The 27,892-nt window shown below is 39.8% G+C and overlaps 1 protein-coding gene and 1 non-coding gene across 2 annotated transcripts in view; both read right to left on the minus strand.

The window, feature by feature from the left end:
- Positions 1-2,470: 2,470 nt before the first annotated feature.
- The window catches only part of LOC117331598 (sodium-dependent proline transporter-like), a 31,159-nt gene continuing 5,737 nt past the window's right edge, over positions 2,471-27,892 (minus strand). Inside the window, exons 3-16 of the mRNA XM_033890405.1 lie at positions 25,809-26,151; positions 25,549-25,692; positions 25,145-25,310; positions 24,283-24,415; positions 23,697-23,831; positions 23,442-23,545; positions 20,857-20,981; positions 20,508-20,620; positions 19,832-19,960; positions 19,002-19,101; positions 16,483-16,583; positions 6,182-6,355; positions 5,769-5,933; positions 2,471-5,053 (exon numbers count right to left, since the gene is read on the minus strand). Of these exons, the coding sequence (XP_033746296.1) occupies positions 4,934-5,053; positions 5,769-5,933; positions 6,182-6,355; positions 16,483-16,583; positions 19,002-19,101; positions 19,832-19,960; positions 20,508-20,620; positions 20,857-20,981; positions 23,442-23,545; positions 23,697-23,831; positions 24,283-24,415; positions 25,145-25,310; positions 25,549-25,692; positions 25,809-26,151 (2,052 nt within the window). The 3' untranslated portion in view covers positions 2,471-4,933. The remainder of the gene's footprint in view (positions 5,054-5,768; positions 5,934-6,181; positions 6,356-16,482; positions 16,584-19,001; positions 19,102-19,831; positions 19,961-20,507; positions 20,621-20,856; positions 20,982-23,441; positions 23,546-23,696; positions 23,832-24,282; positions 24,416-25,144; positions 25,311-25,548; positions 25,693-25,808; positions 26,152-27,892) is intronic.
- Trnam-cau lies at positions 19,196-19,285 on the minus strand. The gene is given in 2 exon segments: positions 19,196-19,231; positions 19,249-19,285. It is a non-coding gene; the product is annotated as a tRNA-Met (tRNA).

The raw sequence follows: 27,892 nt of genomic DNA on the forward strand, positions 1-27,892 counted from the left end.
GGTCTGTTAATTAATATAACATATGGCTGTCTGAATGTAGGTCTGTTAATTAATGTAAAATATGGCTGTCTGAATGTAGGTCTGTTAATTAGTGTAAAATATGGCAGTCTGAATGTATGTCTGTTAATTAATATAACATATGGCTGTCTGAATGTAGGTCTGTTAATTAATGTAAAATATGGCTGTCTGAATGTAGGTCTGTTAATTAATATAAAATATGGCTGTCTGAATGTAGGTCTGTTAATTAATATAAAATATGGCTGTCTGAATGTAGGTCTGTTAATTAATGTAAAATATGGCTTTCTGAATGTAGGTCTGTTAATTAATATAAAATATGGCTGTCTGAATGTAGGTCTGTTAATTAATGTAAAATATGGCAGTCTGAATGTAGGTCTGTTAATTAGTGTAAAACATGGCAGTCTGAATGTAGGTCTGTTAATTAATGTAACATATGGCTGTCTGAATGTAGGTCTGTTAATTAATGTAAAATATGGCAGTCTGAATGTAGGTCTGTCAAAGTATGGTGTAAAATATCGCATAGTCTGGTTGTAGGTCTCTTGATGTAAAATATAGCACAGTCTTGCTGTAGGTCTGTTAAAGTGAATCATTACCATTACATAATGCGTTTGATTTTCCTTAACTGTACACCACGTGACGTTTCGGAATCTAGTCATACCCTTTCAAGCGTCTAAGTTACTCAGATGACAACACTGCCAGACAACAGTCGTGGCACAGGATAGTCGAGATTTCAGTGATTCTAAGTGTACATCTATGTAACAAAACAAGTATATCGTTGCTGTACGTCTGTTAATGTAAAATATAGCACAGTCTGGTTGTAGCTCTCCTGATGTAAAATATAGCACAGTCTGGTCGTAGCTCTCCTGATGTAAAATATAGCACAGTCTGGTTGAAGGTTTGTAAATACAAAATATAGTATGGCCTGGTTGTAGGCCTCTTAATGTAAAATATAGTATAGTCAGGTTGTACATCACTGGAAGATAAATACATCTTACACAGGTAAATCTCTTGATGAAAAATATGACACAGACAGAGGATATATACATTGTACATCTTACACACATGTAAATCCATTGATGTAAAATATGACACAGACTTGAAGATAAATACATCTTACTCATGTAAATCATTTGATGTAAAATATGACACAGACTGAAGATTAATAGAACCTTTATCTGCCTTGGGGTGTGGCAAAGAAATCTCAACCCCAGGGGGAATTCATGAACGTCCGACCCGAGGCTTGCCGATGGTTGGATATTCATGAATTTCCCGAGGGTTGAGATTCCCCTGTCACACTCCCTAGGTAGGGAATGCTTATTTTCTCCCACCACTTCAAATAATTGCATATCGAATCTGAGGTCAAGGTATGTTTGTAAACAAATTCACATGGTTGAATATCCTCTTTTGAAGAAGTACCCATAATAACCCCAAAAAATGCATCCCAATATCATTACACAAGAAATCTAAAATTAATTCACAGTATTTATTCAAAAAGCCACAGAAATAAGGAATCCGTGATACTATTGTGACGATACTAACAGTAGGCCTATATCTTGTTATTTCATGAATTCTGTGTCTCATACGCATATTTAACATTAAATAACAACGCGGGAACTATTAGTGACGTCACTCAAAATGTTCTTCCGTAAATTCTTCCGGTTTAGAAGGCTAGCGCGTGCAATCTGTCATACCCTAGAGGTTGACAAAGAATTCTCCCACCTTTCACTGATTTGTCTCCCGTTTTGAGTGTACACGATTTCTCTGTCTTTTTTAGCGCGTGCAATCTGTCATACCCTAGGGTGTGACAGATTGCACGCGCTCACTTTCTTCACCGGAAGTACTACCGGAACTACTTTTTTTGTTTACATTACGTCGTCTGCTACGTCAACAAACAAATTGTGTACACAATAATACAAAAATCCCCAGTCTCTAAACAACTAGAGACAACTGAACAGTATCCAAAAACAAAAAAATGTCTGCCATTCTTTCAAATACAAATGAATCCCCCAACTGTAGGCCTATAACTGAAACTGAGAGCACAAGTGCACCTACCTCCACCGATCGCGACAAAATTGTTCAATTGTCACAAGTAAAAAGATCGCACAACAGCATTTCCTTGTGCCCAACTCCGTCCGATGTCACAAGATCGGTGTTTTATGGATCCACAATCAGTGGGGGAACATTTAACATCCATTTCCACAGCCATAATGACAACACAGTGATGAGTGAGTGACGTCACCCCACGTGAAATGGATGAATGGAAATGTGTGCATATTTCCCGCGGTTTTTTTGACATGTGTACTTGTTTACAAACAGACGGAGATCGCCGATGGGAAAACACATAAAGAAAACAGGTGGGAGAAAAATAATCATTCCCTACCTTGAGGGTGTAACAAAGAAATCTCAACCTTCGGGGGAGATTCTTGAATGTCCAAACTCTCGGCAAGCCTCGGGTTGGACATTCAAGAATCTCCCCCTCAGGTTGAGATTTCTCTGTCACACCCTCAAGGTAGGGAAAGATTCTATTAATCTCTCACGTCTAAAACTGGAGATAAACCGGTGAACTGTGCGAGAAAAATACATCTTACACACATGTAGATCTCTTGATGTAAAATATAGCACAGATTAAATATAAATACATCTTACACACATGTACACTTTAGATCTCTTGATGTAAAATATAGCACAGATTAAATATAAATACATCTTGCACACATGTAGATCTCTTGATGTAAAACATACCACAGACTGAAGATACAATAAATACACCATCTACATGTAGGTCCTGATGAAACAAACAACCGTGTACGTCTCTACACTGATAAATGCGTAAATAATAAACATACACAAATTACACATGATCTTATCTTAACAAGTAAAATATGGCACAAACTGGTGATACGTACACCATATACATGTTCACATTGTGGCTCCAGTTAACATCTAAATAAAGCATTATTATCAATATATTCTGCAAAACGTTTATTCGAAATGATATTGCACTAGAAAAGTCGTCGTAAATGCTAATAATGAAGCTTTGTTAATGGTCAGAGATTCTGATAGTATTATCTTATTATACCAATCCTAACACATCAAAATGTTGTTCCATCAAACAGATGTATCCTCAAACGTGTCTCATCTAACACGTGTCTCGTCAAACACGTGTCTCATCTAGCACGTGTCTCGTCAAACACGTGTCTAAGCAAATTAGTATACGACTCAACACTATTTAATGTAATCTCTTGCTTAACACATGTACACTGTATTCATGTATTATATCATATGATATGTCCAATTTTGTATGTATGTACTTCTCTACACTTTATATGTTTATGAGAATAAAATCTTGTCATTGTCATTGCCATGTGTCTCGTTAAACACTTGTTCCATGTAACACGTATCAGATCAAACACGTGTCTCATTTAGCACACGTCTCGTTTAGCACACGTCTCATCTAGCAAGGGTCTTGTCAAACACGTGTCTTATATAACACGTATCTGGTCAAACACGTCTCACCAAACAACACTGTAGTGATACATGAATATGGCACTACTGCCTGGCTTATAGTACACTGTCATAATATCACCAGTGTATCAGTAGTTTGTACATAAAGCTATGACACCATCACATACATGTATTGCTGACTTCATGTCACAGGAGATGGCACTATATGGAAATGTAAAAGTTGATCACACTACAAACATGGGTACCGTGAGGCGATAGTTCCTGATCCTTCCGACACTGAAAATATTGTGAGGTCACTAACATGGCCGACACTGACAGGCTCGCTGGTGGTGAAATATTTAGCTGAATATTGAAATTAGCAAAGTAAACGTAGGTGTGGTTTACTAAAATATTACCTTCTTTGGAGGGCACCATGGTCTTAGAAGACAACAATGGATAATCATGTCTCATAAGACACGTGATCGCATTTCATATAGTCGTCTCATAAGACACATAATTGCACGTCATATAGTCGTCTCATAAGACACATAATTACACGTCATATAGTCGTCTCATAAGACACATAATTGCACGTCATATAGTCGTCTCATAAGACACATAATTACACGTCATATAGTCGTCTCATAAGACACATAATTACACGTCATATAGTCGTCTCATAGGACACATAATTACACGTCATATAGTCGTCTCATAAGACACATAATTACACGTCATATAGTCGTCTCATAAGACACATAATTACACGTCATATAGTCGTCTCATAGGACACATAATTACACGTCATATAGTCGTCTCATAAGACACATAATTACACGTCATATAGTCATCTCATAGGACACATAATTACACGTCATATAGTCGTCTCATAAGACACATAATTACACGTCATATAGTCGTCTCATAGGACACATAATTACACGTCATATAGTCGTCTCATAAGACACATAACTACACGTCATATAGTCGTCTCATAAGACACATAATTACACGTCATATAGTCGTCTCATAGGACACATAATTACACGTCATATAATGGTCTCATAGGACACATAATTACACGTCATATAGTCGTCTCATAGGACACATAATTACACGTCATATAGTCGTCTCATAGGACACATAATTACACGTCATATAGTCGTCTCATACGACACATAATTACACGTCATATAGTCGTCTCATAAGACACATAATTACACGTCATATAGTCGTCTCATAAGACACATAATTACACGTCATATAGTCGTCTCATAGGACACATAATTACACGTCATATAGTCGTCTCATAGGACACATAATTACACGCGTCATATAGTCGTCTCATAGGACACATAATTACACGTCATATAGTCGTCTCATAAGACACATAATTACACGTCATATAGTCGTCTCATAAGACACATAATTACACGTCATATAGTCGTCTCATAGGACACATAATTACACGTCATATAGTCGTCTCATAAGACACATAGGATGCATGAGACAAAGTTCGGGACAAATATGTCCGTCGTGTGTCCACTGATGGGTCGACCGACACCTCGCTGGGACTCGTGCTGCTGTCTGTCTGAAACAAGTACACATGATAGCGATAAATTACCTACATCATCCCGAAACATGCACATTTAAAATACTTGTCTCTCATTTATCTATTCATCTATACCTAAATTCTGGATACACCGATGCAATAGTAACAATAATATTCAGGATTATTTTATTCTGTGAAAAACCTCGTGGCAATACATATTTGTATATGTTTCATATTGTGTAATTGTAGAACAATATAGAAGGATTTTAAGAGAAATAATGTGAGTACAATATATATACATGTATATTCTTATACTATATGTATGTTTTCATAGAATGTTATGCTGTACGACTATCGGTGTGTAAATCACGTGTCTATAGGAAAGACAAATGCATGATTGCCTTTTGTTTTGATCTATGACCCTGCATGCCATTCTGAATTAAACAAACAAATATTTGTTATCATGTAAAATTCATTCGTTATTATTATTTATTTCTTATTTTCGACCATGTTATCAAGCTTTTATTCGGTATACATCCGATGACACTCGGGTATTATGTCTCCCAAGACACACGGACACGGATAAGTCGAATATTTTGCTTGATCCCATATACTTCGACTTATCCAAGTTTTACTGTACGTACCTTGTGCTTGGCAGCAAAAGTAGTCCTCGGATAAAGATTGACGTCACGATCTGTTTTTTAAGTACATACTGGTCAATATTACCAGAACATTCTTATAAACCTAGAATTACCTGCAAATTGGAGACAGAAGTGGCGTAACCGTAATTAACGAACGATAACTCCTGTTTCTCCCGCTCGGGATCCACGACGAATCCGTCGATGTAGTCCACTAACTTTCGATGTTTGACCAGGGCCGGGCCCCAGTCTCGTGACGGTGCTAACAGCAGCTTGGTTTTCTATGAAGACACAAGCAACTTGATTTATATCATACATTTTAAAATGTAGGAAGAGAATATATACTAAGCTCACTGAAGTGACAGCCACCAGAAGGAATTTCAATATTTTCGTTGATTTTCGAGTATAACCTTTTTCTTGGAATTACACTAATCTTTTCCAGCGATAAAACAGGAAAAAAATCATCGAAAATGATATAATTAACGGTTATACATTACATATATATTGTTATATAGAGAGCGGTACGTACATTGATGAGGCCTTTCTCGTCCTCCTCTTTGGAGATCTTGTAGATGAAGACAATCGGGATGAAGATTATTGAGCAGAGCGACAGGAGCCAGCCTAGCGCTTCAGCCCAGGCAGGGTAGACATAGGAGTCGTATTTGATGGGGGAGTAGTCCACAAACGAGAACACCAGAATGAACTGGGGATGTTAACAGAACAGCAGGATAGTTAACATGCAACGGCCAATGGTTTCATGTGTATATTTACAACGTAAGCCATTTTCTTATTAACAGACAACAAAGGAGGCCAGGTTAACAGACCATTGGGAGAATGAAGTAAACAACGTTAGGAAGGCCAGGTTAACAGACCATTAGGAGAATGAAGTAAACAACGTTAGGAAGGCCAGGTTAACAGACCATTAGGAGAATGAAGTAAACAACGTTAGGAAGGCCAGGTTAACAGGTCATTGGGAGAATGAAGTCAACAACGTTAGGGAGGCCAGGTTAACAGACCATTGGGAGAATGAAGTAAACAACGTTAGGGAGGCCAGGTTAACAGACCATTGGGATAATAAAGTAAACAATGTTAGGAAGGCGAGGTTAACAGACCATTGGGAGAATGAAGTAAACAAGGTTAGGGAGGCCAGGTTAACAGACAATTGGGAGAATGAAGTAAACAAGGTTAGGGAGGCCAGGTTAACAGACCATTGGGAGAATGAAGTAAACAAGGTTATGGAGGCCAGGTTAACAGACCATTGGGATAATGAAGTAAACAATGTTAGGAAGGCGAGGTTAACAGACCATTGGGAGAATGAAGTAAACAAGGTTAGGGAGGCCAGGTTAACAGGTCATTGGGAGAATGAAATAAACAACATTAGGAAGGCGAGGTTAACAGACCATTGGGATAATGAAGTAAACAATGTTAGGAAGGCGAGGTTAACAGACCATTGGGAGAATGAAGTAATTAAACCACGTTAGGGAGGCCAGGTTAACAGGTCATTGGGAGAATGAAATAAACAACATTAGGAAGGCGAGGTTAACAGGTCATTGGGAGAATGAAGTTAACAAGGTTAGGGAGGCCAGGTTAACAGATCATTGGGAGAATGAAGTAAACAACGTTAGGAAGGCCAGGTTAACAGACCATTGGGAGAATGACGTAAACAACATTAGGAAGGCCAGGTTAACAGATCATTGGGAGAATGAAGTAAACAACGTTAGGAAGGCGAGGTTAACAGATCATTGGGAGAATGAAGTAAACAAGGTTAGGAAGGCCAGGTTAACAGGTCATTGGGAGAATGAAGTTAACAACGTTAGGAAGGCGAGGTTAACAGGTCATTGGGAGAATGAAGTAAACAACGTTAGGGAGGCCAGGTTAACAGATCATTGGGAGAATGAAGTAAACAACGTTAGGGAGGCCAGGTTAACAGGTCATTGGGAGAATGAAGTAAACAAGGTAAGGAAGGCCAGGTTAACAGGTCATTGGGAGAATGAAGTTAACAACGTTAGGGAGGCCAGGTTAACAGGTCATTGGGAGAATGAAGTTAACAAGGTTAGGAGGGCCAGGTTAACAGATCATTGGGAGAATACAACGTTAGGAGGGCCAGGTTAACAGATCATTGGGAGAATGAAGTAAACAAGGTTAGGAAGGCCAGGTTAACAGGTCATTGGGAGAATGAAGTAAACAAGGTTAGGGAGGCCAGGTTAACAGATCATTGGGAGAATGAAGTAAACAAGGTTAGGAAGGCCAGGTTAACAGGTCATTGGGAGAATGAAGTCAACAACATTAAGAAGGCCAGGTTAACAGATCATTGGGAGAATGAAGTAAACAACATTAAGAAGGCCAGGTTAACAGACCATTGGGAGAATAAAGTAAACAACGTTAGGAAGGCGAGGTTAACAGGTCATTGGGAGAATGAAGTTAACAACGTTAGGGAGGCCAGGTTAACAGGTCATTGGGAGAATGAAGTAAACAACATTAGGAAGGCCAGGTTAACAGATCATTGGGAGAATGAAGTCAACAACATTAGGGAGGCCAGGTTAACAGACCATTGGGAGAATGAAGTTAACAACGTTAGGGAGGCCAGGTTAACAGGTCATTGGGAGAATGAAGTAAACAAGGTAAGGGAGGCGAGGTTAACAGACCATTGGGAGAATGAAGTTAACAACGTTAGGGAGGCCAGGTTAACGGATCATTGGGAGAATGAAGTAAACAAGGTAAGGAAGGCGAGGTTAACATGTCATTGGGAGAATGAAGTTAACAACGTTAGGAAGGCCAGGTTAACAGGTCATTGGGAGAATGAAGTAAACAATGTTAGGAAGGCCAGGTTAACAGACCATTGGGAGAATGAAGTAAACAACGTTAGGGAGGCCAGGTTAACAGGTCATTGGGAGAATGAAGTTAACAACGTTAGGGAGGCCAGGTTAACAGATCATTGGGAGAATGAAGTAAACAACATTAGGGAGGCCAGGTTAACAGGTCATTGGGAGAATGAAGTAAACAACGTTAGGAAGGCCAGGTTAACAGATCATTGGGAGAATGAAGTAAACAACGTTAGGGAGGCCAGGTTAACAGGTCATTGGGAGAATGAAGTAAACAACGTTAGGGAGGCCAGGTTAACAGGTCATTGGGAGAATGAAGTTAACAACGTTAGGAAGGCCAGGTTAACAGATCGTTGGGAGAATGAAGTAAACAACGTTAGGGAGGCCAGGTTAACAGGTCATTGGGAGAATGAGGCAAACAACGTTAGGGAGGCCAGGTTAACAGACCATTGGGAGAATGAAGTAAACAACGTTAAGGAAGGCGAGGTTAACAGGTCATTGGGAGAATGAAGTTAACAACGTTAGGGAGGCCAGGTTAACAGATCATTGGGAGAATGAAGTTAACAAGGTAAGGGAGGCGAGGTTAACAGACCATTGGGAGAATGAAGTTAACAACGTTAGGGAGGCCAGGTTAACAGATCATTGGGAGAATGAAGTAAACAAGGTAAGGAAGGCGAGGTTAACATGTCATTGGGAGAATGAAGTTAACAACGTTAGGAAGGCCAGGTTAACAGGTCATTGGGAGAATGAAGTAAACAATGTTAGGAAGGCCAGGTTAACAGACCATTGGGAGAATGAAGTAAACAACGTTAGGGAGGCCAGGTTAACAGGTCATTGGGAGAATGAAGTTAACAACGTTAGGGAGGCCAGGTTAACAGATCATTGGGAGAATGAAGTAAACAACATTAGGGAGGCCAGGTTAACAGGTCATTGGGAGAATGAAGTAAACAACGTTAGGAAGGCCAGGTTAACAGATCATTGGGAGAATGAAGTAAACAACGTTAGGGAGGCCAGGTTAACAGGTCATTGGGAGAATGAAGCAAACAACGTTAGGGAGGCCAGGTTAACAGGTCATTGGGAGAATGAAGTTAACAACGTTAGGAAGGCCAGGTTAACAGATCGTTGGGAGAATGAAGTAAACAACGTTAGGGAGGCCAGGTTAACAGGTCATTGGGAGAATGAGGCAAACAACGTTAGGGAGGCCAGGTTAACAGACCATTGGGAGAATGAAGTAAACAACGTTAAGGAAGGCGAGGTTAACAGGTCATTGGGAGAATGAAGTTAACAACGTTAGGGAGGCCAGGTTAACAGATCATTGGGAGAATGAAGTTAACAAGGTTAGGGAGGCCAGGTTAACAGGTCATTGGGAGAATGAAGTAAACAACGTTAAGGAAGGCGAGGTTAACAGACCATTGGGAGAATGAAGTCAACAACATTAAGAAGGCGAGGTTAACAGGTCATTGGGAGAATGAAGTTAACAAGGTAAGGGAGGCCAGGTTAACAGGTCATTGGGAGAATGAAGTTACAAGGTTAGGGAGGCCAGGTTAACAGGTCATTGGGATAATGAAGTAAACAACGTTAGGAAGGCCAGGTTAACAGACCATTGGGAGAATGAAGTAAACAACATTAGGGAGGCCAGGTTAACAGATCATTGGGAGAAAGAAGTAAACAAGGTAAGGGAGGCCAGGTTAACAGATCATTGGGAGAATGAAGTAAACAACGTTAGGAAGGCCAGATTAACAGACCATTGGGAGAATGAAGTAAACAAGGTTAGGGAGGCCAGGTTAACAGGTCATTGGGAGGATGAAGTAAACAACGTTAGGGAGGCCAGGTTAACAGGTCATTGGGAGAATGAAGTAAACAACATTAGGGAGGCCAGGTTAACAGGTCATTGGGAGAATGAAGTTAACAACGTTAGGGAGGCAAGGTTAACAGATCATTGGGAGAATGAAGTAAACAAGGTAAGGGAGGCCAGGTTAACAGACCATTGGGAGAATGAAGTTAACAATGTTAGGAAGGCCATGTTAACAGACCATTGGGAGAATGAAGTTAACAACGTTAGGGAGGCCAGGTTAACAGACCATTGGGAGGATGAAGTAAACAAGGTAAGGAAGGCGAGGTTAACAGGTCATTGGGAGAATGAAGTAAACAAGGTTAGGAAGGCCAGGTTAACAGGTCATTGGGAGAATGAAGTAAACAAGGTTAGGGCGGCCAGGTTAACAGATCATTGGGAGAATGAAGTAAACAATGTTAGGAAGGCCAGGTTAACAGGTCATTGGGAGAATGAAGTAAACAAGGTTAGGGCGGCCAGGTTAACAGATCATTGGGAGAATGAAGTAAACAATGTTAGGAAGGCCAGGTTAACAGGTCATTGGGAGAATGAAGTCAACAACATTAAGAAGGCCAGGTTAACAGATCATTGGGAGAATGAAGTAAACAACATTAAGAAGGCCAGGTTAACAGACCATTGGGAGAATGAAGTAAACAACGTTAGGAAGGCGAGGTTAACAGGTCATTGGGAGAATGAAGTTAACAACGTTAGGGAGGCCAGGTTAACAGGTCATTGGGAGAATGAAGTAAACAACATTAGGAAGGCCAGGTTCACAGACCATTGGGAGAATGAAGTTAACAACGTTAGGGAGGCCAGGTTAACAGGTCATTGGGAGAATGAAGTAAACAAGGTAAGGGAGGCGAGGTTAACAGACCATTGGGAGAATGAAGTTAACAACGTTAGGGAGGCCAGGTTAACAGATCATTGGGAGAATGAAGTAAACAAGGTAAGGAAGGCGAGGTTAACAGGTCATTGGGAGAATGAAGTAAACAACGTTAGGAAGGCCAGGTTAACAGGTCATGGGGAGAATGAAGTAAACAATGTTAGGAAGGCCAGGTTAACAGATCATTGGGAGAATGAAGTAAACAACGTTAGGGAGGCCAGGTTAACAGGTCATTGGGAGAATGAAGTAAACAACGTTAGGAAGGCCAGGTTAACAGACCATTGGGAGAATGAAGTAAACAACGTTAGGGAGGCCAGGTTAACAGGTCATTGGGAAAATGAAGTAAACAACGTTAGGAAGGCCAGGTTAACAGATCATTGGGAGAATGAAGTAAACAACATTAGGGAGGCCAGGTTAACAGGTCATTGGGAGAATGAAGTAAACAACGTTAGGAAGGCCAGGTTAACAGATCATTGGGAGAATGAAGTAAACAACGTTAGGGAGGCCAGGTTAACAGGTCATTTGGAGAATGAAGCAAACAACGTTAGGGAGGCCAGGTTAACAGGTCATTGGGAGAATGAAGTTAACAACGTTAGGAATGCCAGGTTAACAGATCATTGGGAGAATGAAGTAAACAACGTTAGGGAGGCCAGGTTAACAGGTCATTGGGAGAATGAAGCAAACAACGTTAGGGAGGCCAGGTTAACAGACCATTGGGAGAATGAAGTAAACAACGTTAAGGAAGGCGAGGTTAACAGGTCATTGGGAGAATGAAGTTAACAACGTTAGGGAGGCCAGGTTAACAGATCATTGGGAGAATGAAGTTAACAAGGTTAGGGAGGCCAGGTTAACAGGTCATTGGGAGAATGAAGTAAACAACGTTAAGGAAGGCGAGGTTAACAGACCATTGGGAGAATGAAGTCAACAACATTAAGAAGGCGAGGTTAACAGGTCATTGGGAGAATGAAGTTAACAAGGTAAGGGAGGCCAGGTTAACAGGTCATTGGGAGAATGAAGTTAACAAGGTTAGGGAGGCCAGGTTAACAGGTCATTGGGATAATGAAGTAAACAACGTTAGGAAGGCCAGGTTAACAGACCATTGGGAGAATGAAGTAAACAACATTAGGGAGGCCAGGTTAACAGATCATTGGGAGAAAGAAGTAAACAAGGTAAGGGAGGCCAGGTTAACAGATCATTGGGAGAATGAAGTAAACAACCTTAGGAAGGCCAGGTTAACAGGTCATTGGGAGAATGAAGTAAACAACGTTAGGGAGGCCAGGTTAACAGGTCATTGGGAGGATGAAGTAAACAACGTTAGGGAGGCCAGGTTAACAGGTCATTGGGAGAATGAAGTAAACAACATTAGGGAGGCCAGGTTAACAGGTCATTGGGAGAATGAAGTTAACAACGTTAGGGAGGCAAGGTTAACAGATCATTGGGAGAATGAAGTAAACAAGGTAAGGGAGGCCAGGTTAACAGACCATTGGGAGAATGAAGTTAACAACGTTAGGAAGGCCAGGTTAACAGACCATTGGGAGAATGAAGTAAACAACATTAGGGAGGCCAGGTTAACAGGTCATTGGGAGAATGAAGTTAACAATGTTAGGAAGGCCAGGTTAACAGACCATTGGGAGAATGAAGTTAACAACGTTAGGGAGGCCAGGTTAACAGACCATTGGGAGGATGAAGTAAACAAGGTAAGGAAGGCGAGGTTAACAGGTCATTGGGAGAATGAAGTTAACAACGTTTGGGAGGCCAGGTTAACAGGTCATTGGGAGGATGAAGTAAACAACGTTAGGGAGGCCAGGTTAACAGGTCATTGGGAGAATGAAGTTAACAACGTTAGGGAGGCCAGGTTAACAGGTCATCGGGAGAATGAAGTAAACCACGTTAGGGAGGCCAGGTTAACAGATCATTGGGAGAATGAAGTAAACAACGTTAGGGAGGCCAGGTTAACAGGTCATTTGGAGAATGAAGCAAACAACGTTAGGGAGGCCAGGTTAACAGGTCATTGGGAGAATGAAGTTAACAACGTTAGGAAGGCCAGGTTAACAGATCATTGGGAGAATGAAGTAAACAACGTTAGGGAGGCCAGGTTAACAGGTCATTGGGAGAATGAGGCAAACAACGTTAGGGAGGCCAGGTTAACAGACCATTGGGAGAATGAAGTAAACAACGTTAAGGAAGGCGAGGTTAACAGGTCATTGGGAGAATGAAGTTAACAACGTTAGGGAGGCCAGGTTAACAGATCATTGGGAGAATGAAGTTAACAAGGTTAGGGAGGCCAGGTTAACAGGTCATTGGGAGAATGAAGTAAACAACGTTAAGGAAGGCGAGGTTAACAGACCATTGGGAGAATGAAGTCAACAACATTAAGAAGGCGAGGTTAACAGGTCATTGGGAGAATGAAGTTAACAAGGTAAGGGAGGCCAGGTTAACAGGTCATTGGGAGAATGAAGTTTACAAGGTTAGGGAGGCCAGGTTAACAGGTCATTGGGATAATGAAGTAAACAACGTTAGGAAGGCCAGGTTAACAGACCATTGGGAGAATGAAGTAAACAACATTAGGGAGGCCAGGTTAACAGATCATTGGGAGAAAGAAGTAAACAAGGTAAGGGAGGCCAGGTTAACAGATCATTGGGAGAATGAAGTAAACAACGTTAGGAAGGCCAAATTAACAGACCATTGGGAGAATGAAGTAAACAAGGTTAGGGAGGCCAGGTTAACAGGTCATTGGGAGGATGAAGTAAACAACGTTAGGGAGGCCAGGTTAACAGGTCATTGGGAGAATGAAGTAAACAACATTAGGGAGGCCAGGTTAACAGGTCATTGGGAGAATGAAGTTAACAACGTTAGGGAGGCAAGGTTAACAGATCATTGGGAGAATGAAGTAAACAAGGTAAGGGAGGCCAGGTTAACAGACCATTGGGAGAATGAAGTTAACAATGTTAGGAAGGCCATGTTAACAGACCATTGGGAGAATGAAGTTAACAACGTTAGGGAGGCCAGGTTAACAGACCATTGGGAGGATGAAGTAAACAAGGTAAGGAAGGCGAGGTTAACAGGTCATTGGGAGAATGAAGTTAACAACGTTAGGGAGGCCAGGTTAACAGGTCATTGGGAGAATGAAGTTAACAAGGTTAGGAGGGCCAGGTTAACAGATCATTGGGAGAATACAACGTTAGGAGGGCCAGGTTAACAGATCATTGGGAGAATGAAGTAAACAAGGTTAGGAAGGCCAGGTTAACAGGTCATTGGGAGAATGAAGTAAACAAGGTTAGGGCGGCCAGGTTAACAGATCATTGGGAGAATGAAGTAAACAACGTTAGGAAGGCCAGGTTAACAGGTCATTGGGAGAATGAAGTCAACAACATTAAGAAGGCCAGGTTAACAGATCATTGGGAGAATGAAGTAAACAACATTAAGAAGGCCAGGTTAACAGACCATTGGGAGAATGAAGTAAACAACGTTAGGAAGGCGAGGTTAACAGGTCATTGGGAGAATGAAGTTAACAACGTTAGGGAGGCCAGGTTAACAGGTCATTGGGAGAATGAAGTAAACAACATTAGGAAGGCCAGGTTCACAGGTCATTGGGAGAATGAAGTTAACAACGTTTGGGAGGCCAGGTTAACAGGTCATTGGGAGGATGAAGTAAACAACGTTAGGGAGGCCAGGTTAACAGGTCATTGGGAGAATGAAGTTAACAACGTTAGGGAGGCCAGGTTAACAGGTCATCGGGAGAATGAAGTAAACCACGTTAGGGAGGCCAGGTTAACAGGTCATTGGGAGAATGAAGTTAACAACGTTTGGAAGGCCAGGTTAACAGGTCATTGGGAGAATGAAGTAAACAACGTTAGGGAGGCCAGGTTAACAGACCATTGGGAGAATCCAGTAAACAGATCATTAAGAAGACTAGGTTAACAGAATGATTGAAACGACGATTTAAATGAACACTTCGGGGCATTAAAGTGACCCTTGATTTTTTTTATCTCTTTCTGATTTAAAATCATTATTTTTTCGAAAACTTAATGGTCAAAATACAGTCTAGTAAGTAGCGATGTCTCTTAAAATCTGAAAATCTCATTTTGGGGAGTCATTTTGGATTTCCTGACACTAAGAGAGCAAGCATTAGGAGGCTTGGTGAACAAAACAATGTGAGACGAGGTTAAGAAACTTGTAGGCGAAATAAATCAAATTTGTGATGCAAGGCTAATAAAACATAATTTGAATTCTGCTATAGCCCACAGGGGCTTGGCACGATTTTCCAAATGATAGTCTATATATATATGTATATAGTATCAAGGGCAGTAACTACAAAGAGGAGGAAGACCAACGTATTTTAAAAAAAAAAAAAATTGTCGTATTCTGCGGGTCATAAATCTTAGTGACACATACATTACCTTAAAGAGAAATGTTTTATCTTTCCAATGAGTGTTCGATGAACAAAATTGGCCAAGTATTATCCAAGTTATGACCTGACGAATTCGGAAATAGATGCTGAAATGGCTAGGTCGGAATCTCCCTGTCCGGTTGAATAGTCGCCTCGCCTCTAATGGGTACCTCAATAACCATTGAGAAATCGAAAAATCGACGCTTGCAGCGGTATACAGTAACCATAACTATGTCAATATAGGATGTCGGTTGGTTTTGTTATCCGTCATGTGCCGTAGCCAATTCCATATTACATCACCGAGCTTACCGTCTTCAAAAAGAACGGCCATCTTTCCCTAACCTTTCGTGACTTTGTTTATGTCGTTACAGTGGTGGTACAGTCAAGAAGCGTTCCGAATGAAGGGAAAGATGGCCGTTCTTTTTGAAGACGGTAAGCTCGGTGATGTAATATGGAATTGGCAACGGCACATGACGGATAACATAACCAACCGACATCCTATATTGACATAGTTATGGTTACTGTATACCGCTGCAAGCGTCGATTTTTCGATTTCTGAATGATTATTGAGGTACCCATTAGAGGCGAGGCGACTATTCAACCGGACAGGGAGATTCCGACCTAGTCATTTCAGCATCTATTTCCGAATTCGTCAGGTCATAACTTGGATAATACTTGGCCAATTTTGTTCATCGAACACTCATTGGAAAGATAAAACATTTCTCTTTAAGGTAATGTATGTGTCACTAAGATTTTTGACCCGCAGAATACGACAAATTATTTTTTTTTTTAAATACGTTCGTCTTCCCCCTCTTTGTAGTTACTACCCTTGATACTATATACATATATATATGGACTATCATTTGGAAAATCGTGCCAAGCCCCTGTGCTATAGCCGACTTACCACCATGCCCGCCGGACTGATACCTAACCAACAGATCTTCCACCAGATCGACGGTCGGTAGCCCTGCATGACTGTGATGTCGCTAAAGAATCGGTTGATACCTGCAATAGTAAATTAACGATTTAAAATTATATATAAGTAATGTAGTTATTTGCAAAAAACAAAAACAAAAATAATTAAAAAATAAAAACAACTCCCAATCTAATTTTAATCGTAATTAACGATATTTCAAAAACACACATATCATTTACACATGTTGGTATTATTGTGACGTCATATTAAAATTGGGGCTCTGCAACATGATAATGCACTTGAAAAACATTAAAACTGACATATAAACAAGTTAACAAACAACGGGAACCTACAGCCAATCACAGCTCCGCTAGAATTTTGCAAACAACGGTAATCTAATAGCACATTTGAGCTCCTTTAGAAGCTAGCAAATAACGGTAATCTAATAGCACAGTTGAGCTCCTTTAGAAGCTAGCAAACAACGGTAATCTAATAGCACATTTGAGCTCCTTTAGAAGCTAGCAAACAACGGTAATCTAATAGCACATTTGAGCTCCTTTAGAAGCTAGCAAACAACGGTAATCTAATAGCACATTTGAGCTCCTTTAGAAGCTAGCAAACAACGGGAATATACATATTTTGTGTGTACCTATGTTGTGTATACATATGTGTTGTATGCAAGTTATGTGTACATATGTTATGTGTATACATGTGTTGTGTGTATACATGTGTTGTGTGTATACATGTGTTGTGTGTATACATATGTTATGTGTATACATATGTTATGTGTATACATGTGTTATGTGTATACATGTGTTGTGTGTATACATGTGTTGTATGTATACATATGTTATGTGTATACATGTGTTATGTGTATACATGTGTTGTGTGTATACATATGTTATGTGTATACATATGTTATGTGTATACATGTGTTGTGTGTATACATATGTTATGTGTATACATGTGTTATGTGTATACATGTGTTGTGTGTATAAATGTGTTATGTGTGTATATATGTTATGTGTATACATGTGTTGTGTGTATACATGTGTTATGTGTATACATGTGTTGTGTGTATACATGTGTTGTGTGTATACATACATGTATGTTGTGTGTATACATATGTTGTGTGTATACATATGTTGTGTGTATACATGTGTTGTGTGTATACATGTGTTGTGTGTATACATATGTTATGTGTATACATATGTTGTGTGTATACATATGTTATGTGTATACATGTGTTGTGTGTATACATATGTTATGTGTATACATGTGTTGTGTGTATACATGTGTTGTGTGTATACATGTGTTATGTGTATACATGTGTGGTGTGTATACATGTGTTGTGTGTATACATGTGTTGTGTGTATACATGTGTTATGTGTGTACATGTGTTGTGTGTATACATGTGTTGTGTGTATACATATGTTATGTGTATACATGTGTTGTGTGTATACATGTGTTGTGTGTATACATATGTTATGTGTATACATATGTTGTGTGTTACATGTTATGTGTATACATGTGTTGTGTGTATACATGTGTTGTGTGTATACATATGTTATGTGTATACATATGTTGTGTGTATACATATGTTATGTGTATACATGTGTTATGTGTATACATGTGTTATGTGTATACATGTGTGGTGTGTATACATGTGTTGTGTGTATACATGTGTTGTGTGTATACATGTGTTGTGTGTATACATGTGTTATGTGTATACATGTGTGGTGTGTATACATGTGTTGTGTGTATACATGTGTTGTGTGTATACATGTGTTGTGTGTGTACATGTGTTGTGTGTATACATGTGTTGTGTGTATACATGTGTTATGTGTATACATGTGTTGTGTGTATACATGTGTTGTGTGTATACATGTGTTGTGTGTATACATGTGTTGTGTGTATACATGTGTTGTGTGTATACATGTGTGGTGTGTATACATGTGTTGTGTGTATACATGTGTTGTGTGTGTACATGTGTTGTGTGTATACATGTGTTGTGTGTATACATGTGTTGTGTGTATACATATGTTATGTGTATACATGTGTTGTGTGTATACATGTGTTGTGTGTATACATGTGTTGTGTGTATACATATGTTATGTGTATACATGTGTTGTGTGTATACATGTGTTGTGTGTATACATGTGTTGTGTGTATACATGTGTTATGTGTATACATGTGTTGTGTGTATACATATGTTATGTGTATACATGTGTTGTGTGTATACATGTGTTATGTGTATACATGTGTTGTGTGTATACATATGTTATGTGTATACATATGTTATGTGTATACATGTGTTGTGTGTATACATGTGTTATGTGTATACATGTGTTGTGTGTGTACATGTGTTGTGTGTATACATGTGTTGTGTGTATACATGTGTTGTGTGTGTACATATGTTATTATACATCTCTTGTGTGTACAGCCAATTATTATGGCGCAATCCTGTCTTGTTTTCTGACATAGAGTGAAAAACAGTATCAACTTACCGTAGATGAAGTTGATGACCATGACCTCAGTCAGACCGATGACCAACAGTGACCATGACCCCACGTAGTGGTCAAGTAGCTGCAACCAGTACATCCCTCCCTACAACATACAATGCGCGCCAGACATATTGTTTTTGTTACATTACATCACTTGTTTATTTTTGAAAGGAAAAAAAAGAGTCTCTAAAAAATACTGCCCCGGGTGAGGATCGAACTCACGACCTTCAGATCGCTCTGTGTTTTTGATTATGAGACTGACGCGCTACCTACTGCGCTACCGAGGCCATGTGTCTGCACGTGCAGCTAGAGGTGACGGCGCGTGCATCTTACATACATTCACTATGTCCCTAAGATAGTACAAGAAAGTGACATGTATGTTCATCATATAACTATATGTTGATTGAAGAGAGGTATATTTTAACTCTGGTATAGGTACAATGTACGGCTTCATTATAGTAGACATTTGGAATGCATCTTGCTAAAGGGAGATAACCGAGTACTTCCGGATAAGTTAGTGTATACATGTAGTCAAACCCCATTATTCACAAACTGTAATTACTGTATTTCCTAGGGGAGGTAACTCAGTACTTACAGATAATACATATGTAGGGGGAGGTAATCCTGTACTGACAGGTGAAACATTAGTAAAGGGAGGTAACTCAGTACTTACTTATAGATGGGGAAAGGGAGGTAACTCAGTACTTATAGATGTTGTAAAGGGAGGTAACTCAGTACTTACAGACGGGGGGTGGGTGGGGGGGGGGGGGGGGGGGGAGGTAACTCAGTACTTACTATGATACATAGGTAGGGGGAGGTAATCCTGTACTTACGGAGGTAGTGATGGGCAAGCCCAATAGGAAGAAGATGATGCACACGACTAGAATGACATACGACTTCTTTGGTCGAAGTGACGGGAAGTAATCTGTAAGTCCTGTCAACACTGTTTCCAACATAGCAAACTGTGAACACAAATGTACGTTTTAATTGGTCTGAGTGCACATTCATAGCGACAATGATTGGACAAATAAGGATCAACACATAGAGCGTTGCCTATCAATGGAAACATAAACATTAAAGTACAAAAGTCAGAGAGAGTAAGAGAGTATCAAATATACACAAGTAGAGAGTTAGAGAGCATCGAACATACAAAAGTTAGAGAGTATCGAACATACAAAGATTAGAGAGTTAGAGAGTATCGAACATACAAAAGTTAGAGAGTATCGAACATACAAAAGTAGAGAGTTAGAGAGCATCGAACATACAAAAGTTAGAGAGTATCGAACATACAAAGGTTAGAGAGTGAGAGAGTATCGAACATACAAAAGCCAGAGAGTTAGAGAGTACCGAACATACAAAATTAGAGAGTAAGAGAGTATCGAACACACAAAAGTAGAGAGTATCGAACATACAAAAGTAGATAGTTAGAGAGTATCGAACATACGTACACGTAGAAAAACTTAAAGAGTCAGTAATTTAATAGAAATAGAATAATAAGGTTGTCCTTACCTCGCTATCCAGTCCGAGTGTTATCAGCATGAAAAAGAAAAGGATCGACCACAGCGTAGCTGGCGGTAGGTTGTTCACAGCTGCCGGGTACACGACGAAGGCTAGTCCCGCCCCTACAAAGTGTGACGTCTGTATTATAGTCCCGATTGAGAAGTAAATAACATAAACGGTTGTTATAAAGAAAAGATAACCCACTCATGCTGCCAAGACAATGAAGGAAAGAATTAATGAGAGCAAACGCGGTAACATCACCACATCAGTGCATTAATTCATATATATCACAGCAATCACACCGTCTGGAATGTAGCCGTGTATCAAACTGAGCCGAGGTAAGTAAAATAATACATACCACTTCTGGCTACGTCCTTGACCCCGACACCCAACTGTCCGGCCATGTACCCAAGATAGGAAAAAACAACAAATCCGCCAAAAATGCTGGTCAACCCGTCTCCAAGCGACACGATGATGGCGTCCCTACAACACAAACATGGATACTTCATGGGCGAAGCTCTTTTGTGTGAATGTCGTTAATGTTTTCATAATAGAATGTTATCATGTCAGGAGAATATGTGTAGACTTACCCAAGACAAGTTGTTATCAAGTTAGGAGAATATGTGTAGACTTACCCCAGACATGTTATCGAGTTAGGAGAATATGTGTAGACTTACCCCAGACATGTTATCGAGTTGGGAGAATATGTGTAGACTTACTCCAGACAAGTTGTTATCGAGTTAGGAGAATATGTGTAGACTTACTCCAGACAAGTTTTATCGAGTTAGGAGAATATGTGTAGACTTACCCCAGACAAGATGTTATCCAGTTGGGAGAATATGTGTAGACTTACCCCAGACAAGTTGTAATCCAGTTGGGAGAATATGTGTAGACTTACCCCAGACAAGATGTTATCCTGTTGGGAGAATATGTGTAGACTTACCCCAGACAAGTTGTAATCCAGTTGGGAGAATATGCGTAGACTTACCCCAGACAAGATGTTATCCAGTTGGGAGAATATGTGTAGACTTACCCCAGACAAGTTGTAATCTAGTTGGGAGAATATGTGTAGACTTACCCCAGACAAGTTGTAATCTAGTTGGGAGAATATGTGTAGACTTACCTCAGACATGTTATCGTGTTGGGAGAATATGTGTAGACTTACCCCAGACAAGTTGTAATCCAGTTGGGAGAATATGTGTAGACTTACCCCAGACATGTTATCAAGTTAGGAGAATATGTGTAGACTTACTCCAGACAAGATGTTATCCAGTTGGGAGAATATGTGTAGACTTACTCCAGACAAGTTATTATCGAGTTAGGAGAATATGTGTAGACTTACCACAGACAAGTTGTAATCCAGTTGGGAGAATATGCGTAGACTTACCCCAGACATGTTATCCAGTTGGGAGAATATGTGTATACTTACCCCACACAAGATGTTATCCAGTTGGGAGAATATGTGTAGACTTACCCCAGACAAGTTGTTATCGAGTTAGGAGAATATGTGTAGACTTACTCCAGACAAGTTGTTATCGAGTTGGGAGAATATGTGTAGACTTACCCCAGACAAGTTGTAATCTAGTTGGGAGAATATGTGTAGACTTACCCCAGACAAGATGTTATCCAGTTGGGAGAAATGTGTAGACTTACCTCAGACATGTTATCGTGTTGGGAGAATATGTGTAGACTTACCCCAGACAAGTTGTAATCCAGTTGGGAGAATATGTGTAGACTTACCCCAGACATGTTATCAAGTTAGGAGAATATGTGTAGACTTACTCCAGACAAGATGTTATCCAGTTGGGAGAATATGTGTAGACTTACTCCAGACAAGTTATTATCGAGTTAGGAGAATATGTGTAGACTTACCCCAGACAAGTTGTTATCGAGTTAGGAGAATATGTGTAGACTTACCACAGACAAGTTGTAATCCAGTTGGGAGAATATGTGTAGACTTACCCCAGACAAGTTGTTATCGAGTTAGGAGAATATGTGTAGACTTACCCCAGACATGTTATCGAGTTGGGAGAATATGTGTAGACTTACCCCAGACAAGTTGTTATCGAGTTAGGAGAATATGTGTAGACTTACCCCAGACAAGTTGTTATCGAGTTAGGAGAATATGTGTAGACTTACCCCAGACAAGATGTTATCGAGTTAGGAGAATATGTGTAGACTTACCCCAGACAAGATGTTATCGAGTTGGGAGAATATGTGAAGAATTACCCCAGACAAGTTATTATCGAGTTAGGAGAATATGTGTAGACTTACCACAGACAAGTTGTAATCCAGTTGGGAGAATATGTGTAGACTTACCCCAGACAAGTTGTTATCGAGTTAGGAGAATATGTGTAGACTTACCCCAGACAAGTTGTTATCGAGTTAGGAGAATATGTGTAGACTTACCACAGACAAGTTGTTATCGAGTTAGGAGAATATGTGTAGACTTACTCCAGACAAGTTGTTATCGAGTTGGGAGAATATGTGTAGACTTACTCCAGACAAGTTGTTATCGAGTTAGGAGAATATGTGTAGACTTACCACAGACAAGTTGTTATCGAGTTAGGAGAATATGTGTAGACTTACCCCAGACATGTTATCGAGTTGGGAGAATATGTGTAGACTTACCCCAGACAAGTTGTTATCGAGTTAGGAGAATATGTGTAGACTTACCCCAGACAAGTTGTTATCGAGTTAGGAGAATATGTGTAGACTTACCCCAGACAAGATGTTATCGAGTTAGGAGAATATGTGTAGACTTACCCCAGACAAGATGTTATCGAGTTAGGAGAATATGTGTAGACTTACCCCAGACATGTTATCGAGTTGGGAGAATATGTGAAGAATTACCCCAGACAAGATGTTATCCAGTTGGGAGAATATGTGTAGACTTACTCCAGACAAGTTGTTATCGAGTTAGGAGAATATGTGTAGACTTACCCCAGAATGTTATTGTGAAATCGGTTATAGCTGGATAAAGCTATCAGTCCTCCCCATCCTGGTCCTAGAGAGTAAAACACCTGGACAGCCCCATCTCGCCATACCTGAGAATCATACATCGTTAAATATCGTAAAATCTGTGTCATTAGTTTGATTAAACTTTTTAAACATTCATAAATTCGTAGAGTTAAGCATTGCGTGTTCTCAGAAGATATACATAATAAATCTATATTTATTTGATAATTTAATAGTTACCTTGGCGTCGAGCAGTTTATCGAATTTTGGCACGATGTAAAAATAGATGCCCTCGGAGGCGTTAGGAAGGGTCACTCCCCGGATAAATAGGATGATAAGGACGACGTACGGGAAGAGAGCGGTGAAATAGACCACCTGTGGGAGAAAAGATGAATATATTTGATATAACAATCTACACAAATAATTACTATCATTTACAGCGATTTTGGGTTACTTAAAATGGCGCCTGGTAGAATTAAGTCTGTCAATTTCAAGTGAACCCGTCCAACATTAAAACACCGGACACGAGACGACAGAGTGATTTGTGTCAATACTCTGTACTGCACATACTGCTGGATACCCCGTAAACGGATACATAATGGGGGAATCTTATTTCAGCAGTTTTCGAGAAGAAATTCTTACGCTAAATCATTATGAGCTAATTGCAGTTTCTGTACATTATTTTCTATGGTAAGTACACGTGGACAATTCATCATTTATTTGTATATAAATTCAGTTATGCGCTAAAATTTGAATGCGTCAAAATGGATATTTATTTGGGTGTCCTGTCCAATCGTAGGATGGACAAACAACATGGATCATCAACCTTTCCCGTTGTTTTGATGCCTTTGATCAAACAAAGGAAGCACAGGAGCCAGGCCGCGAACAGGGACAATGCCAACTGCCACCTAGGAGGTCCCATGTCGTCAATACCGGAACTGATCCCAAGTACGTAATTACTGAAACAACAAAGGTAGTGTTTAACCTTTAACCTACCGGCAACTCATTTCCCTTCACTAGCTCAGGATAACGGGTAGTTTAGAGATTTAATTTGGTTTAGTTAATGTTAACGTCCTATCAACAGCTATGGTCGTTCAAGGACAGTCTCCCCTGTTTGCTAGATGCATGCATGTTGTGTGTGTGTTTTTGGATGCTGCAGTATATTGTGTTAGTCTCATTGGGATAGCGCGAAACTAATGCCGATTTATAGTGCTACCTCACTGAAGCGAACTGCCGAGGACACTGAGCAGAACACCTAACCTGGTAAAATACTGACAACGGGCGAACCAGTCGCCCTACTCCTAAAATGTCGAGCGTTAAACAGGAGATACATGTACTACACCATTTCAGAGACTCTGGTATGTTCTTGGCCATGGGACAGAACCCAAAGCCTTCTGGTTTCTTCACATATGCGTTTAACTAAACGTGAGACAGTGTCAAGAGAGAAAATTGTTTATAAAAGAGAAAAATCAAGATACCAAATTTTGTCGATTGTTTTTTTCGTGCAATGGAGCAGAACGTACGTACGTATTCTTGCGCTTGCAGGGTATTTTTCATAACTCCATCCTATAAATATATTATATAATGATTGCTTCGAGTGGTATAATGCGTTTATCTCAAATTTACGCACACAGTGATGTACGGTAATGATGACACCATGACGTCATGATGACGTCACGGATACTTACTTCCAGTACTCCTCTGACGGCGTGATTCTGAGGCGTCCTGTGACGTTGGTGAATTGTGTGGTGTTCCAGAGCCCTATAAACCTCTCACCTTTGTAGCACGTACCATTTCCGTACTTCATACCCTCCGTTACCGTACAGTTAACCTTCGGTAACTTAAGACTGCAGTCTGTCGAAAAAGGTTTAATATACCAATTGTACCTAATTATGATATAAAGATGAGTTGTGCATACATTGTATGTTGTAACAAACAGACTGAGGTTGTTTCCTCGATTTTTTACATTCTTTTTACATTTCTTTTCCCCTATTCCACTAACTTGAATCAATGGTCTATGTCATTTCTGTCAATGGCTATGCCTTCGACATTAAAAAGCAACAGCTTCAGATTACTAATAACACAAGTGTACCTCTGGTGTTCCATGGATTTTCGCATCCGCTCCAAGGGAGGGAACTCGTAAACGAGGCGAAAAAGTAAAGGATGGACCAGGAAACAATCATGTTGTAATATAGCGTCACTATCCCGGAAATGATCACCATGGCGACACCAAGCCCTTCAACAGGAAGTGATTTATTCTTGCAAAGTGTACATTTTTTAAATTGAAAAATGATGAAATTCGACTTTTTTAGATGAATTGATACACAACACAAATCTTTACACATCATTTACCTTGAAAGAGGGGTGCGAACCCCCAACAAGTAAGTGGTCCACAACTAGAAAACTGGCCGATACAGGTCTCTAGATAGAAAAGGGGAATCCCCACAACAATTAGCATGATGACGTAAGGGATGAGGAAAGCCCCGCCGCCGTTTTTGTAACAGAGGTAGGGGAAACGCCAGATGTTGCCGAGCCCGACAGAGTACCCTAGCATGGTCAGCAGAAAGTCAAAGCGCCCAGTCCAGTTCCCGCGCTCCTCATTCTCATCCTCTCCGTACACCTGGGTGTGGTCACTTCCGGCGATCGTCGCCCGACTTTTTGTCTTTTCGGATTTACCATCAGATCTCGTTGTGGCCTAAGGGCGATAAACATTCATGATCAAGTAATTTTCAAAGATAATGTATTGTACCCATAAATTCATGGTTTGTCGTCTTTTTGTTTCATCACATAAAAAAACTATTCATGTTGATTTTATCCAAAGGCCATTGACAATATAATTATAAATACACGATTCGGAGATTCAATATCAGTAAAAAGCTAGATAATTTGACACATTATTATGAAGACTAAACAGCGATGCAAATTTGACCTGATGGAGTGATAGAATAAAAATAATTAGCCTGCATTAAATCAATCTTTTCTTTCAAACACATTTAATTAATAATTTGTCATATACTTTCATTTATTCATTGTACTGGAGTGAATAGTATATTTGAATATAAAATTATCAAAATTGTATTAAACATATCGTCAAGAAACAAATATGCGAAATTATAAGTCGTGTTCCGAAACGTCCAATCGTTTTTTCTATGTCAAACAGATACATAGTCTAGGGGAGGTAACTCGTATGAACCAACTTCGGGCCTGATTCGCCTTGAAACAGTCTAAAGTTTAGAGAAACTTTACAATGACCTCCGGTTTTATCCGATGTGATATCAATGCACACAGCCCTTAACTTACAAAAAGTAGGAATGAAAGCAATAGAGTTGATGTTACAGACTTGTCTTCACAAAAGTGTTGATGTTACAGACTTGTCTTTACAAATGTGTTGATGTTACAGACTTGTCTTCACAAATGTGTTGATGTTACAGACTTGTCTTCACAAAAGTGTTGACAGAAAATGTTACGGATGTGTTCCTAAAGGTGAGACATTTTGGTTCCGGTTCATTCTAAAGCGAGACATTTTATTTACGGATCAGTCAGACACAATGCCTATTTACATAATGGGGATTTCTTCTTCGTTCAGAATTGAGAGGATTTTTTTTTGAAAATGTCAGAAATTCTATTGTGTCTTCAGTACATTCCTTTTGTCATTATATAACTTCATAAACAAGTCATCTCCCTCTTATCAAATTTAAACAGTCCGCACTCTGAATCTTTTCTTTTATTCTTTTTGGTCAGAAGCCCCTCCTGTCAAACATGTATCATTCTGTATTTTGTCATTGACTTCTCTCAGATTTGTAAACTGTTTGTACTAGCAATTGATACTTGACCTCTGTGTCCGGGTCCTGTAATTATTTGGGACCAATCCGTAAAAAAACCCAATGAAAACTGAAATTTTTTAGATATGATTTCTGCCACGGTCAGGGTGTCCCTGAGATGAGTTAGATTTGAAATATGAGTTAGATTTGGTATTTGCCTCGGTCAGGGTGTCCCTGAAATGAGTTAAAGGTATTTACCATGGCCAGGGTGTCTCGAAATGGGTCAGATTTGGTATTTTCCATGGTCAGGGTGTCTTGGAAATGATTTCGTATTTGCCTCGGTCAGTGTGTCCCGGAAATGATTTCGTATTTGCCTCGGTCAGGGTATCCCTGAAATGAGTTAGATTTGGTATCTGCCTCGGTCAGGGTATCCCTGAAATGAGTTAGATTTGGTATCTGCCTCGGTTATGGTGTCCCGGAAATGAGTTAGATTTGGTATTTGCCTCGGCCTAACAGGCAACAAATCATGTGATCTTTGAAAACCCATTAAAAATCAACAATAAAACGTCAGTTAACAAAACAGATTAGAGTATAAACCAATTTACCAAATATGGTCATGGCAGGTCCGTAAGAAGAAATGTTATTATGAAGAAACCAAATTGTCACTGTGTTTTC

Source organism: Pecten maximus, chromosome 7 (assembly GCF_902652985.1).
Source record: "Pecten maximus chromosome 7, xPecMax1.1, whole genome shotgun sequence".
In the NCBI taxonomy this organism is placed as follows: Eukaryota; Metazoa; Mollusca; class Bivalvia; order Pectinida; family Pectinidae; genus Pecten; species Pecten maximus.